A 13,977-nucleotide genomic window follows, 5' to 3' on the forward strand; every position below is an offset into this window, starting at 1 on the left:
GGTTTAATTTCCAACATCTACAGGCAGCTTATACAACTTAATAAAAGGAAGATAAAGGATCCAATAAAAAAATGGGCAACGGACCTAAATAGAATCTTCTCGAAAGAAGACAGAAGGAAGGCCAAGAGACACATGAAAACATGCTCAAAGTCACTAATTATCCGAGAGATGCAAATCAAAACAACAATGCGATACCATCTCACACCTGTCAGAATGGCTATCATCAACAAATCAACAAACGACAAGTGTTGGCGAGGATGCGGAGAAAAAGGAACCCTCGTGCACTGCTGGTGGGAATGCAGACTGGTGCAGCCACTGTGGAGAACAGTATGGAGTTTCCTCAAAAAACTGAAAATGGAACTCCCATTTGACCCAGTAATCCCACTCCTAGGAATATATCCTAAGAAACCAGAAACACCAATCAGAAAGGATATATGCACCCCTATGTTCATAGCAGCACAATTTACAATAGCTAAGATTTGGAAACAGCCTAGGTGCCCATCAGCAGATGACTGGATCAGAAAACTATGGTACATCTACACAATGGAATACTATGCTGCCATAAAAAAGAAGGAATTACTACCATTTGTAGGCACTTGGATGGAATTAGAGAACATTATGCTAAGTGAAATAAGCAAGTCAATGAAAGAAAAATACCACATGATCCCACTCATTTGGGGATAATGAAAAACATTATAAACTGATGAACAAAAAGATAGTTACAGAGGCAGTAAAGCATCAAACAGACTGTCAAATTACAGTGGTAAGGTTAGGGAGAGGTGGGGGAAATAAGAGATCAACTGAAGGACTTATATGCATGTATATAAGACTAACCAACGGATGCAAAACATTGGGGGGTGAGGGCATGTATGGGAGTGGGGTGGGGGGGGGCAATGGTAAGATATGTACACATATAATACCTTAATAAAAATTTGAAAAAAAAAAAAAAAAAGAAATAGAGGAATATAGGTAAAAAGAAAAAAAATGGCAATGAATAAGTACCTATCAATAATAACCAAGATGGCGGCGTGGGTAAATGCCTGTACAACCCACAACAACATCAAAATTACAACTAAAATACAGAACAACCATCATTCAGAACCACCTGAAAGCTGGCTGAATGGAAGTCCTACAACTAGAGAAGTAAAGAAATAAGTACATTGAGACTGATAGGAGGGGCAGAGGCATGGAATGGGCTGGACCAACACCCATGTGTGCCATTTTATTAATTGGGAGGGAGATCATCTCTGTGGAGGCTGCCCATGATGAGCAAGGGGACCCAGCCCCACACCAGCCCCCAGCCCAAGGATCCAGTGAAGTTCCCGCAACTACGGGCTGTAAAATGAGTGGGGATTGTGGCTGAGTGACAAGGAGGCTGCTGGAGACCCAGGTGTTCCATTTAAAGGGCTGATGCACAAAGTTACTCAGACTTCCAGCAACAGTGGCTTTTGGGGACCCAGACACATATGGGGAGAAACTAGATCAGGGGTGGGCAAACTTTTTGACTCGAGAGCCACAATGGGTTCTTAAACTGGACTGGAGGGCCGGAACAAAAGCATGGATGGAGTGTTTGTGTGAACTAATATAAATTCAAAGTAAAGGAGCGGAGGGGAGAGCAGGAGAACCCTCCACTCTTTCGGCTCCACGGGCCAGATAGAACAGCCGAACGGGCTGTAGTTTGCCCACGGCTGAACTAGATTGTTTGGCATCAGGACAGGAACTTGGGGGCGGCTTTCTTCCAGATGGGGGTGCTCACAGGGGTCATTATTCCTATGCTGGGACCTCCCTTATTGCAGAGCTGACTGGCAGCCATATCTGAGTCTCCATCAGCCTGGAGCACACTGCTCCACCCTGGGGATTCCTTAAGACCCCACCCCATCCAATTTGAAGTCCCATCCAAGCTATCTGCAGCAGCTTTTCCATATGAATGACTTATCCTGGCTCAGGTTTCAGACTTTGCTAAAATCTCTCAAATAAGCTGCAGCTGGTGACAACATGTCCCAAACCTATCAATAAAAGGCCCAAGACCCGGCACTAGCACCATCTTGCCTTGCTTCACAGATGGGGCTCGCCTAGGCACTTCCAAGCCCAATACAAATAGAAAATAGCAGCCATGTGCAGATCTTTCTGTAGCTCCTGCAGGGTGGCCCCAGGCAGTGGTTGACTTTGCATCTCCCTGGAGGCACTAGAGCCAGTGAACTCAGTGGACATCTTCAGACCATAGCAGATTACAACTCTACACATCCCCGAGTGACACACTCAAGAGGCAGACTCAGTGAGTACCCCACTGAAGCAACTCCTGCTCCATAGGGATGTATCCTGTATAGCAGCTCTCCCACTGTAGTTGCAGCTGGTCCTCAAAGCCAACTGGCCTGGAGGTCAACCCCTTCCAGTGATGCCAAAATTGAGGCTCAACTATAAGACTGTGCACACAGACCACACAGGGGCATACCTAGAGTGCCAGCCTCAGGTGACTGGGGAGGCTGAGCCACTGGTCCCTACAGGACACCTACTATACAAGGCCACTCTACCAATTCCAGGAGACATAGTAGCTCTACCTAATACACAGAAACAAACACAGGGAAGGAGCAAAAATGTAGAGACAAAAAACATGTCACAATAAAAGAAATGGAAGAAGGCAAACTACTGGATACAATATTCAAAACTATGGTTAAAAGTTTACTAAAGGATCTTCACGAGACTTTCAAGGAGCTTAGTGAGAATGTCAAAGACATGAAAAAGGACCAGGCAGAAATTAATCATACACTGACTGAAAAAGAAATAATTTATAGAAATTCATCAGTAGAAGAGAGTATTCCAAGAATCAAATTTGGAATATGAGAAAGCAAAAGACACCCAATCAGAAGAGCAAAAAGTAAAAAAAATCCAAAAATATAAAGATAGTGTAAGGAACCTCTGGGATAACTTCAAGGGTACCAACATTTACATTATGGGGGTGTCAGAAGGAGAAGAGAGAGAGCAAGATATTGAAAATCTGTTTGAAGAAATAATGACAAAAAACTTCCTTTACCTGGTGAAAGAATTAGACTTACAAATCCAGGGAGCACAGAGAGTCCCAAAGAAGAATAACCCAAAGAGGCCCACACCAAGACACATCATAATTAAAATGCCAAGAGTTAAAGACAAAGTGAGAATCTTAAAAGCAGCAAGAGAAAAGCAATTAGTTACCTAGAAGGGAGCACTCATATGACTGTCAGCTGATTTCTCAATAGAAACTTTGCAGGTGAAAAGGGAGTGGCAAGAAATATTCAAAGTGATGAATAGTAAGGAGCTACAACCAAGATTACTCTACCCAGCAAAGCTCTCATTTAGAATTGAGGGTCAGATAAATAGCTTCACAATCAAAAAAAAGCTAAAGGAGTTCATCACCAACAAACCAGTATTACATGAAATGTTTAAGGGAATTCTTTAATAATAATAGTAATAATAATAAGAGATAAAAAATATGAACAATAAAATGGCAGCAAATACATATCTATCAACAATTGAATCTAAAAATCAAAATAAATGAACAAGAAATCTAATGAACAAAATAAACTGGTGAATAAAATAGAATCAGAGGCACGGAAGCATGAAACAGACTGATGAATCTCAGAGGGAAGTGGGGAGGAGGGAGCAGAAGAGATTAACCAAAGAGATTACTTATGGACACAGACAGTAGGGTGGTAAAGGCCTGGGGTGGGGCGGGAACTGGGTGGAGAAGGGCAATGGGGGAAAAAGAGGGACATCTGTAATACTCTCAACAATAAAGATTTTTAAAAATGATAATAACCTTAAATGTAAATGGATTAAATGCTTTAATCAAAAGACATAGGACAGCTAAATGGATAAGAAAACATCACATATATAAACGTTGTCCATAAGAGACCCACCTCAGAACAAAAGATGCACACAGACTGACAGTGAAGAGATGGAAAAAGAATTCCATGCAAATGGAAACAAACAAACAAAAAAGCTGGGTTAACAATATTATATCTGACAAAATAGATTTCAAGACAAAGGCTATAAAAGAAACAAAGGTCACTACATAATACTAAAGGGATTGATCCAACAGGAGGACATAACACTGGTAAAAATATATGCACTCAATATAGGAACACCTATTAGTAAATATAAAAAGAAACTCTTGGTGTATTATGAGGAAGAGAATGAAGGCAATGCAGTCAAAGTAGGGGAACTGAACAGCCCACTGTTAACATTGGATACATCTTCCAAACAAAAAATAAACAAGAAAATAGTGACCTGAAATGACATACTAGATCATATGAATTTAATTGATATTTACAGGACATTTCATCCCACAGCTGTAGAATATACATTCTTCTTAAGTGCACATGTAACATTCTCAAAGATAGATCACATATTAGGACACAAAATGAGTCTAATAAACTCAAGAAGATTGAAATCACATCAAGCATTTTCTCAGATCACAATGGCATGAAACTAGAAATCAACTACAATATAAACACTCAAAAATATTCAAACACATGGAGACTAAACAGCATGTTATTAAACAAAGAATGGGTTACCAATGAGATCAAGGAAGAAACAAAAGAAAACTTCCTAGAAACAAACAAAAATGAACAAATAACAACCCGAAATCTATGGGACACAGTAAAAGCCGTCCTGAGAAGGATGTTCACAGCATTATAGGCCTACCTCAGGAAGCAAGAAAAATCTCAAACTATCTAACCCTGCACCTAAAATAACTAGAAAAAGAATGACAAATAAAGCCCAGAGTAAATAGAAGAAAGGAAATAATCAAGATCAGAGCAGAAATAAATGACATAGAGACAAAAACAAACAAACAAACAAAAAAACAACAAAAAAAAAAAAGAAAGAAAGAAAGAAAGAAAGACCAATGAAACCAAGAGCTAGTTTTTTTAAAAGATAAACAAGATTGATAAACCTGCCCTAGCCAGTTTGGCTTAGTGGATAGAGTGCCGGCCTGGGACCAAAGGGTCCTGGGTTTTATTTCAGTCAAGGCACATACCTCAGTTGCCTGGGCCCTCGTCAGGTTACGTGCAGGAGGCAATCAATGTGTTTCTCTCACATTGATATTTCTCTCTGTCTTTCCCTCTCTCTTCCACTCTCTCTAAGAAATAAATGGAAAAATATCCTTGGGTGAGGATTAAAAAAAAGAAAAAGATTGATGAACTTTTAGCCAGACTCATCAAGGAACAGAGAGAGGACAGAAATAAAATCAGAAATGAAAAAGGAGAAGTAACAACTGACATCACAGAAATACAAAGGATAGGAAGAAAATACTATGAACAACTATATGTGAACAAATTGGACAACCTGGGTGAAGTGGACAAATTCCCAGAAACATATAATCTTCCAAAACTCAATCAGGAAGAATCAGAAAACACTGAATAGGCTGGTAAGAACTAATGAAATCGAAGCAGTAATTTAAAAAACTCCCAGCAAACAAAAGTCCTGGACCAGATGGCTTCACAGGCAAATTTTACCCAACATTCAAAGAAAAATCAACACCTACCCTCCTCAAGCTATTCTAAAAAACTCAAGCGGAGGAAAAACTTCCAAACTCTTTTCATGAGGCCAGCATTACCATAATTCCAAAGCCAGATAAAGACACTACAAAGAAAGAAAATTATAGGCTAATATCCCTGATAAACAAAGATGCTAAGATCCTTAACAAAATATTAGCAAGTCAAATACAGCAATATATTATAAAGATCACACACCATGACCAAGTGGGTTTTATTCCGGGATAAAAAGGTTGGTACAATATTCACAAATCAATACATGTGATATATAACAAACAAAATGAATGATAAAAATCTCATGATTATATCAATAGATGCAGAAAATGCATTAGATAAAATCCAGTAACCATATATGATAAAAACTCTCAACAAGGTGGAAATAGAGGGATCATACCTCAAAGTAAGAAAGGCCATATATGACAAATCTACAGCCAACATCAGACTCAATGGGAAAAAACTAAAAGCGTTTCCCTTAATATCAGGAACAATACAGGGAGGTCCCCTTTCACCACTCCTATTCAACATAGTACTGGAAATTCTAGTCACAGTGATCAGACATGAGGAAAAAAATAAAAGGCATTCAAATTGGAAAGGAGGAAGTAAAGCTCCCATTATTTGCAGATGACATGATATTGTACATAGAAAACCCTAAAGACTTCACACCAAAAAACTACTAGATTTAATATATGAATTCGGCAATGAAGCAGATTACAAAATTAACACCCAGAAATCTATGGCATTTTTATACACCAATAATGAGTTCTCAGAAAGAGAAACTACACAAACAATCCCATTTACCATTGCAACAAAAAAAATTAAGATACTTAGGAATAAACTTAACCAAGGAGGTAAAAGACTTGTACTCAGAAAACTACAGGACGTTAAAAAAAGAGATAGAGGAAGATATAAACAAGAGGAAGACTATACTGTAGTTCATGGGTTGGAAGGATTAACATCATGCTTTTGAGTCTACTTCCAAAATTATAAAATTTGAGAAACATTTATTCAATGACTACTAAAAGCAAGTACTATATTAGGTGATGTTAAGTCAAAAGACATATAGACATATGCAGACATGGGACTTGGTATTAAGAAACTTAAAGCTAGAAGTTAGTAAATTTCACTGTTGGTTCTACATGTATCATCTAACCTCAAATTAACACAGGTAATTTTTCCATACATACATGCATATACATATGTGCACACACACACACATCTACACGTACCTACATGTAAACACATATACAAATATATGTAGAGAGAAAGAGAGAGCCAAAGTTACAAAACCAACCCATTTCACTTTTAAAGCCTTCAGTTTTATCAGTGTTTAAGTAAATGCTTCAGTAAGAGATAGATGTAATTTCTGCTCTTTGAGTATGCTCAATAAACGAACTATTTAATTTTCTCTTGTAACCAAAAATGATTCTTACGTCAAGCACTGATCCAGAGAGATCAGCTCGTTCAAGATTTGCACAGCAGAGATTAGCATGTGCAAGATTGCAGCGGCTTAAATTGGCCATCTTGAAGTTAATGTATCGAAGGTCCAAACGAGAAAGATCAGCACCACTAAAGTTTAAACCCTGAAATTAAAAAACACAAACTGTCATCATATTTAAACCATTTGTTACATTAAATTTAATTACTATACCTAACCACCAAGTTTTTTAGAAGCAATTGGTGGTTCAGTCATTTGGAATTTATTACAAAACATGATCAAATGGAACTTAGATATATAAAATCAGTGTCCTGACTGGGTTCTAGTAAAAGAAACTGTTTGCAATTAACATTAGAATGCAGCCTGGCTATACCCCATTTATGTGCAGAATTTTCTAAAGAGAGATCTCTGTTAGCCACATACCTGCTGACTAGTATTATTTTTGTTAAACCTAATTATATTTAAACTAGAGGCCCGGTGCACGGATTCATGCACCGGTGGGGTCCCTCAGCCTGGCCTGCGCTCTCTAGCAATCCAGGACCTCTTAGGGGACATCGAACTGTCGGTTTCTGCCTGGCCTGTGGGGACTGGGCAGAAACCGGCAGTCCGACATCCCCAAAGGGATGTAGTAGTGCATGAAACAGCAGGCGGCCGGGGAGGAGCCTGAGCCCGGGCCGGGCTCTGCACCACTCCCGCTAATCTTGGCCCCGCTCTGCCTGCCGCCACTGCTCAGTAGCTCTGCTGTGGAGGGGGGAGAGGCTTGTGCCGCGGCAGCAGTGCTTGCCAGCCATGAGCCCAGTGTCTGGTGCCTGTAGGTCAGTTGAGCAGTGCTCCCACTGTGGGAGCGCACTGACCACCAGGGGGCAGCTCCTGTGCGGAGCACACAGCAACCGGTCAAAGGTCGCTTAGGGTTTTATATATATAGATAATTTTTTAAACAATTCAAGATAGTTTCTTTTTGAAAAGCAAATATTGTGGTTTTTAAAAACTTTAATGCTATAAACATAAACATAAAAGTATCTGCCACTGACTAGTCATGCACAACTATACAAACAATTGATGTTTTATTTTAATTGCTGAAATTTCTATGCACTACTCAAAGACTTCTATGTGAGGTATAACTTGAATAACTGGACACTAAAAAAAGCTATTACATATCTCTTTTTTTGCTAACCATTTGGGATTGCATCAATGCTATCGCCTATAATTAGGTTATATCTTGCATGAAAAAAGAAAACGAAGCAAAAAAAAAAAAATCCTACAAGAACGTAAAACATTACTCACAGATTTGCTGACATAACTCATTTAAATGTTTGTTTTAATTACCTGGCAACGCAATTCTGATTTGGTTGGAGTGGCTAGCAGAAATCGGACAAATTCCTTTCGTGATATTGGTGAATGATCCTCTGGTGGTTGAGAATTCTTGAAAAGAGATATTAAGAAATTAGTGGAGCATTATGGGAGATAGCTACAGCAAATGTAATATTTGCTAGTGTAGAAAGAGCCTTACCTTTATTGCCACTTCTAGGTGTTCAATCAATGAGTCAATACCAAAAAATCTGGCTTCTTCCAACACCCCTATCATAATAAAAATGATGTTGACTGTTACAGAAAACTTCATTTTATTATATATATATTTTTTAATTATTTTATTTATTTATTTTTTTAATATATTTTATTGATATTTCACAGAGAGGAAGGGAGAGGGATAGAGAGCCAGAAACATCAATCAGCCGCCTCCTGCACACCTCCCACTGAAGATGTGCCCGCAACCAAGGTACATGCCCTTGACCGGAATCGAACCCGGGACCTTTCAGTCCGCAGGCCGACACTCTATCCACTGAGCCAAACCGGTTTCAGCAGAAAACTTCATTTTAATATTTATATAATTCTTTATGTTAAATCTCACAAAAGAAGTGAAATTCAACAAGTAGATTATCAATCAATATTGAAGAAAAATAACTCTTGTTTAGAACATAATAGGATATTTTAAAATATTTGTAAAACAAAGTAGGTAGTTTACATTTATCAAAAGAAAAAATGTGAAAAACTAATGAAATAGAAAGAAAGGCTTCCATATTTCAAAATCATTTCTAAAAATTACTATAAAAAAGCCATAGGCAAAAAAATCCTAACACCATACATTCCTCAAATAATTGATATAGTGGTTTGAATGTGAATCCAATAAAAAATAGTTTACCTAACCTTAACATTTCATTGGCCCTTTCCAGTGGAACAGATCTAAATGGGTTTGTCCCAAATATCTTAGACTTACTGAATTAGGAAATTATAGAAATGAATTAAAGTAAACTTCAAAGCAAAAGTCAAAAGTATAATTTAGAAGCCTTTTATATATATATATTATTGATTTTTTTTACAGAGAGGAAGGGAGAGGGATAGAGAATTAGAAACATTGATGAGAGAGAAACATTGATCAGCTGCCTCCTGCACAATCCCTACTGGGTATGTGCCCGCAACGAAGGTACATGCGTTTTACCAGAATTGAACCTGGGAACCTTCAGTTCGCAGGCCGATGCTCTATCCACTGAGCCAAACTGGTTAGGGTGAAACCTTTTTTATAAAAGAATCAATTTAAAAAAAATTTCTAAAAGATAAAAGGGATTTTAATCTATCATTTACTTTTCTTAGTTTGGTAAAGAAAATTGTGGATTGTCTTGGTGACTTATTACATATACTTTCTCACATCTGTCAATAAAACTTTTCATCTGAGTATTCTATATAATAAAAGCCTAATATGCTAAGTGTCTGGTCGTCCAGTTGGCCATTCAACCAATCAAAGCGTAATATGCTAATGATATGCTAAGACTGCTCAACCGCTTGCTATGACGTGCAAGGACCACAAGGGGGCAGACGCTCTGAGCAGTAGGTTAGCTTGCTGCTGGGGTCTGGCTGATCAGGACTGAGCAAGATGGATTGGACATGCCCTGGAGCCCTCCCGTGGCCCCTCCCTGGCTGGCCAACCTCCCTCATCCCTCCCTGGCCCTGATTGTGCACCGGTGGGGTCCCTTGGCCTGGCATACACCCTCTCACAGTCCAGGCTGAGGGACGCCCCACACCCGAGTGTACGAATTTCATGCACCAGACCTCTAGTCTATAATAATAAAAGTGTAATATGCAAATCGAACCAATGGCAGTCCAGACGACCTTCCAGACGAAGCCAGGGCTGCAGCCATGGGATTGAGGCAGCTACCGCAGCTGCAAGGGATGAAGGCAGCCACCCCGGCTGCGAGGGAGGGATTGAGGCAGCTGCCGCAGCTGCGAAGACCTACTCTTGCACAAATTTCATGTATTGGGCCTCTAGTGTGGGAATAAAATTGGGATACATTTTCTTTAAAATGAAGACTTCAGTCATTCAGTAGACTAGGTTTACTTTTTTAAAAGAGACTGAAGAATTACAAAGATAGTAAAAGGTATAATCTCTCCCTTCAAATGTTTCCAAGATAAGGGTAACTATAATTAGATATAAGAAAACCACAGCAGTTACCTGGGGAAAAGATTACAATCTTTTTTGGGGAAACTCAATGCCACCTCCAATATTCCAATTGCAAAACAAAGGCCATCTAAGGACCAGCACACCACTCAGGTAGCCGCTCTGGGACAACATCTTCTGTCCACACCAGAGTGGCTTCCTCTCTGGATTCCTCAGGAAGGGGCAGCCACACTTCAGTATCTGTCCCTGGTAGAAATGCAGCAAAACGAGATTCTAGGGGCCTCACTCTCAGTTTGCCAAGTTTTTATGAGTAAATCAGAACCTCCCAGGGAGTGTGGTAAGAATGTTTGTCCAATTCTAGGCTCAGAACTAAACCTTAAAAACTTCCAGGAAAGCCTTATAAATACAACTGCCCCCTGAGGGACAGTTTAGGAAAGGATGTGATATTTAGTGTATTTTCTGTTAGCACCAGTAAGATCTGGATTTGATCCCAGCTCAGATTTTGATTTGAAGAAGCTACAATCTTTCTCTTAACTAAAGCTTCCACATTTGTGAAATGGGGATATTATTACCATGCTCACAAAGTTGTCATAAATATTAAAAGAGATAATGTGTAGGGGAAACCAAGATGGCGGCATAGGTAAACATCTAAACTGCTGCCTCACACAACAATTTCAAAACTACAACTAAAAGACAAAATGGACATCATCCAGAACCACAGGAAGGCTGGCTGAGTGGAAATTCTACAACTAGAAGGAAAGAGAAAAGCGCACTGACTCAGAGGAGCTGCCGGAGGCAGAGGTACTGAGATGTGCGCGTGGAGAGGACTGGCAACTGAGTGCACGGCTGGCTTTCTCAAGCGGGAGGGAGACAAAAGCTCCCAACTGTGCTGAACTCCAGTTCCGGGCGAGACTCTGGGGACCCAGACTCATTCAGGGAGAAACTGGACTGTCTGGCAGCGGATGGAACTTGAGGGCGGCTTTCTCTCAGAAGTGCTTGCAGCGATTAGCACGGGACACTGAGGCACAGGGGCCTATTAGGGCAGGGCTGACGGGACACCAATGCTGTCTGCTCTGCCCTGAGACTCCACCCCATCCAAGCTGAGCACAGAGGCTTTTGCAAGTCTTGTCTCATAAGGGTGTTTCCAGCACAGCAGTTCTCCCAGTGTAGACACAGCTGATCCTCACAGCCAATTGGCCTGGAGGTCAATTCCTCCCAGTGATACCAACAACAATCAAGGCTTAACTACAATAAGACTGTGCACACAGCCCACAAAGGGGTGCACCCAGAGTGTCCACCTCAGGTAACTGGGCAGGCTGAGCCACTGGGCCCTATAGGACACCTAGCACACAAAGCCACTCATCAACTCAGGGAAGTAGCCAAAATGTGGAGACAAAGAAATAGATCACAAATGAAAGAAATGGAGGAAAGCAAATGACTGGATATAGAGTTCAAAACCACGGTTATAAGGTTTTTCAAGAATTTTCTAGAAAAGGCCGATAAATTTAGCAAGACCCTCGAGGATATGAAAAAGGACCAACCAGAAATTAAGCATACACTGACTGATATAAAAAATATCATACAGAGATCTAACAGTAGACTAGAGCAGTGGTCGGCAAACTGTGGCTTGCGAGACACATGCGGATCTTTGGCCCCTTGAGCGTGGCTCTTCCACAAAATACCATGGCCTGGGCGAGTCTATTTTGAAGAAGTGGCGTTAGAAGAAGTTTAAGTTTAAAAAATTTGGCTCTCAAAAGAAATTTCAATTGTTGTACTGTTGATATTTGGCTCTGTTGACTAATGAGTTTGCCGACCACTGGACTAGAGGATCGCAAGAATCAAGTCAAAGATTTGAAATACAAAGAAGCAAAAGACACTCAACCAGAAAAGCAAAAACAAAAAAGAATCCAAAAATATGAAGATAGTGTAAGGAGCCTCTGGGACAACTTCAAGCATACCAACATCAGAATTATGGGAGTGCCAGAAGAAGAGAGAGAGCAAGATACTGAAAGCCTATTTGAAGAAATAATGACTGAAAACTTCCCCCACCTGGTAAAAGAAATAGACTTACAACTCCAGGAAGCGCACAGAACCCCAAACAAAAGGAATCCAAAGAGGACCACACCAAGACACATCATAAATAAAATGCCAAGAGCAAAAGACAAAGAGAGAATATTAAAAGCAGCAAGAGAAAAACAGTTAGTTACCTACAAGGGAGCACCCATACGACTGTCAGCAGATTTCTCAACAGAAAGTATGCAGGCCAGACGGCAGTGGCAAGAAATATTCAAAGTGATGAATAGCAAGAACCTACAACCAAGATTACTCTACCCAGCAAAGCTATCATTCAGAATTGAAGGGCAGATAAAGAGCTTCACAGATAAGAAAAAGCTAAAGGAGTTCATCACCACCAAACCAGTATTATATGAAATGCTGAAAGGTATTCTTTAATAAGAGGAAGAAGAAGAAAAAGGTAAAGATAAAAATTATGAACAACAAATACATATCTATCAACAAGTGAATCTAAGAATCAAGTGAATAAAAAAATCTGATGAACAGAATAAACTGGTGACTATAATAGAATCAGGGGCATAGAAAGGGAGTGGACTGACAATTCTTGGGGGGGCGGAAAGGGTGTGGGGGGTGCAGGAAGAGACTGGACAAAATTCGTACACCTATGGATGAGGACAGTGGCAGGGGGTAAGGGCAGAGGGTGCGGTGGGAACTGGGTGAAGGGGAGCCCTGGGGGAAAAAAGAGGAACAATTGTAATAATCTGAACAATAAAGTTTTATTAAATTAAAAAAATCCTATAAACAAAAAAAAGTAAAATCTAAACAATAATGTGTATTTATTATCTGGTATAATACTTGGCAACTACTTGGTAGGTCCTCCATAAATCATTATTTAATATTAAATTATATGTTTTACATTATTATTAAATTACAGGTTTTCTAATATTTAAGACCATTCTTTTTTTCCCTATATCAAACTGGGTTTCAGAAAATTCATGTTAGCTTCAGGGAAATAGGTACTGAAATACTAGAAAAGTTCTCAAGTTAGTATATTAATTGAATTGAGGTGAGATTTAGCTAAAAAATATAGAAAAGATTATTTAAGTCAGGGAAAGAATGGTTTTGAAGACAAATGAAAGAAGGGAAAGGAAGACATGACTCATTGGAAAAAGTGAAGGCCGTTAAAGGCAAGAACAGAAGGAAATGATGAAGGTAAACAAAAAAAACATACTGACGAGAGCACAAATTAAGAGCAAGAACTAATGTTATTTAAGTACGTGGGAAGAAGATAAATAAATCACTGTAGACTATTTTAAAGCATGTAATTATTTGGGGCAATTTATAGTCAAAGTAAAGAGTTTGTGTGTACAGAAACTGTACTAATTCAAAACAACACTACACAAAGTGAATCAAGAGAGAGCTCTGTTTGCTGAAAAACTAAATATAAAAGACCAATGGCAGAGAAACATGAACAGCTTGTTAATAGCCTGCATTGCTGAAGTCAGAGATAGCAGGAAGGGCATGAAATGCTATCAAGGACACAAGGA

The 13,977-nt window shown here is 39.5% G+C and overlaps 1 protein-coding gene across 1 annotated transcript in view; it reads right to left on the bottom strand.

Moving 5' to 3' along the window:
- KCTD9 (potassium channel tetramerization domain containing 9) overlaps positions 1 to 13,977 on the bottom strand; it is a 54,064-nt gene that overhangs the window by 15,631 nt on the left and 24,456 nt on the right. Inside the window, exons 7-9 of the mRNA XM_080672617.1 lie at positions 8,477 to 8,544; positions 8,293 to 8,388; positions 6,962 to 7,111 (exon numbers count right to left, since the gene is read on the bottom strand). Coding sequence (XP_080528743.1) covers positions 6,962 to 7,111; positions 8,293 to 8,388; positions 8,477 to 8,544 — 314 coding nt within the window. The remainder of the gene's footprint in view (positions 1 to 6,961; positions 7,112 to 8,292; positions 8,389 to 8,476; positions 8,545 to 13,977) is intronic.

The sequence above is a fragment of the Plecotus auritus genome (genome assembly GCF_963455305.1).
Source record: "Plecotus auritus genome assembly, chromosome: 6".
NCBI lineage: Eukaryota > Metazoa > Chordata > Mammalia > Chiroptera > Vespertilionidae > Plecotus > Plecotus auritus.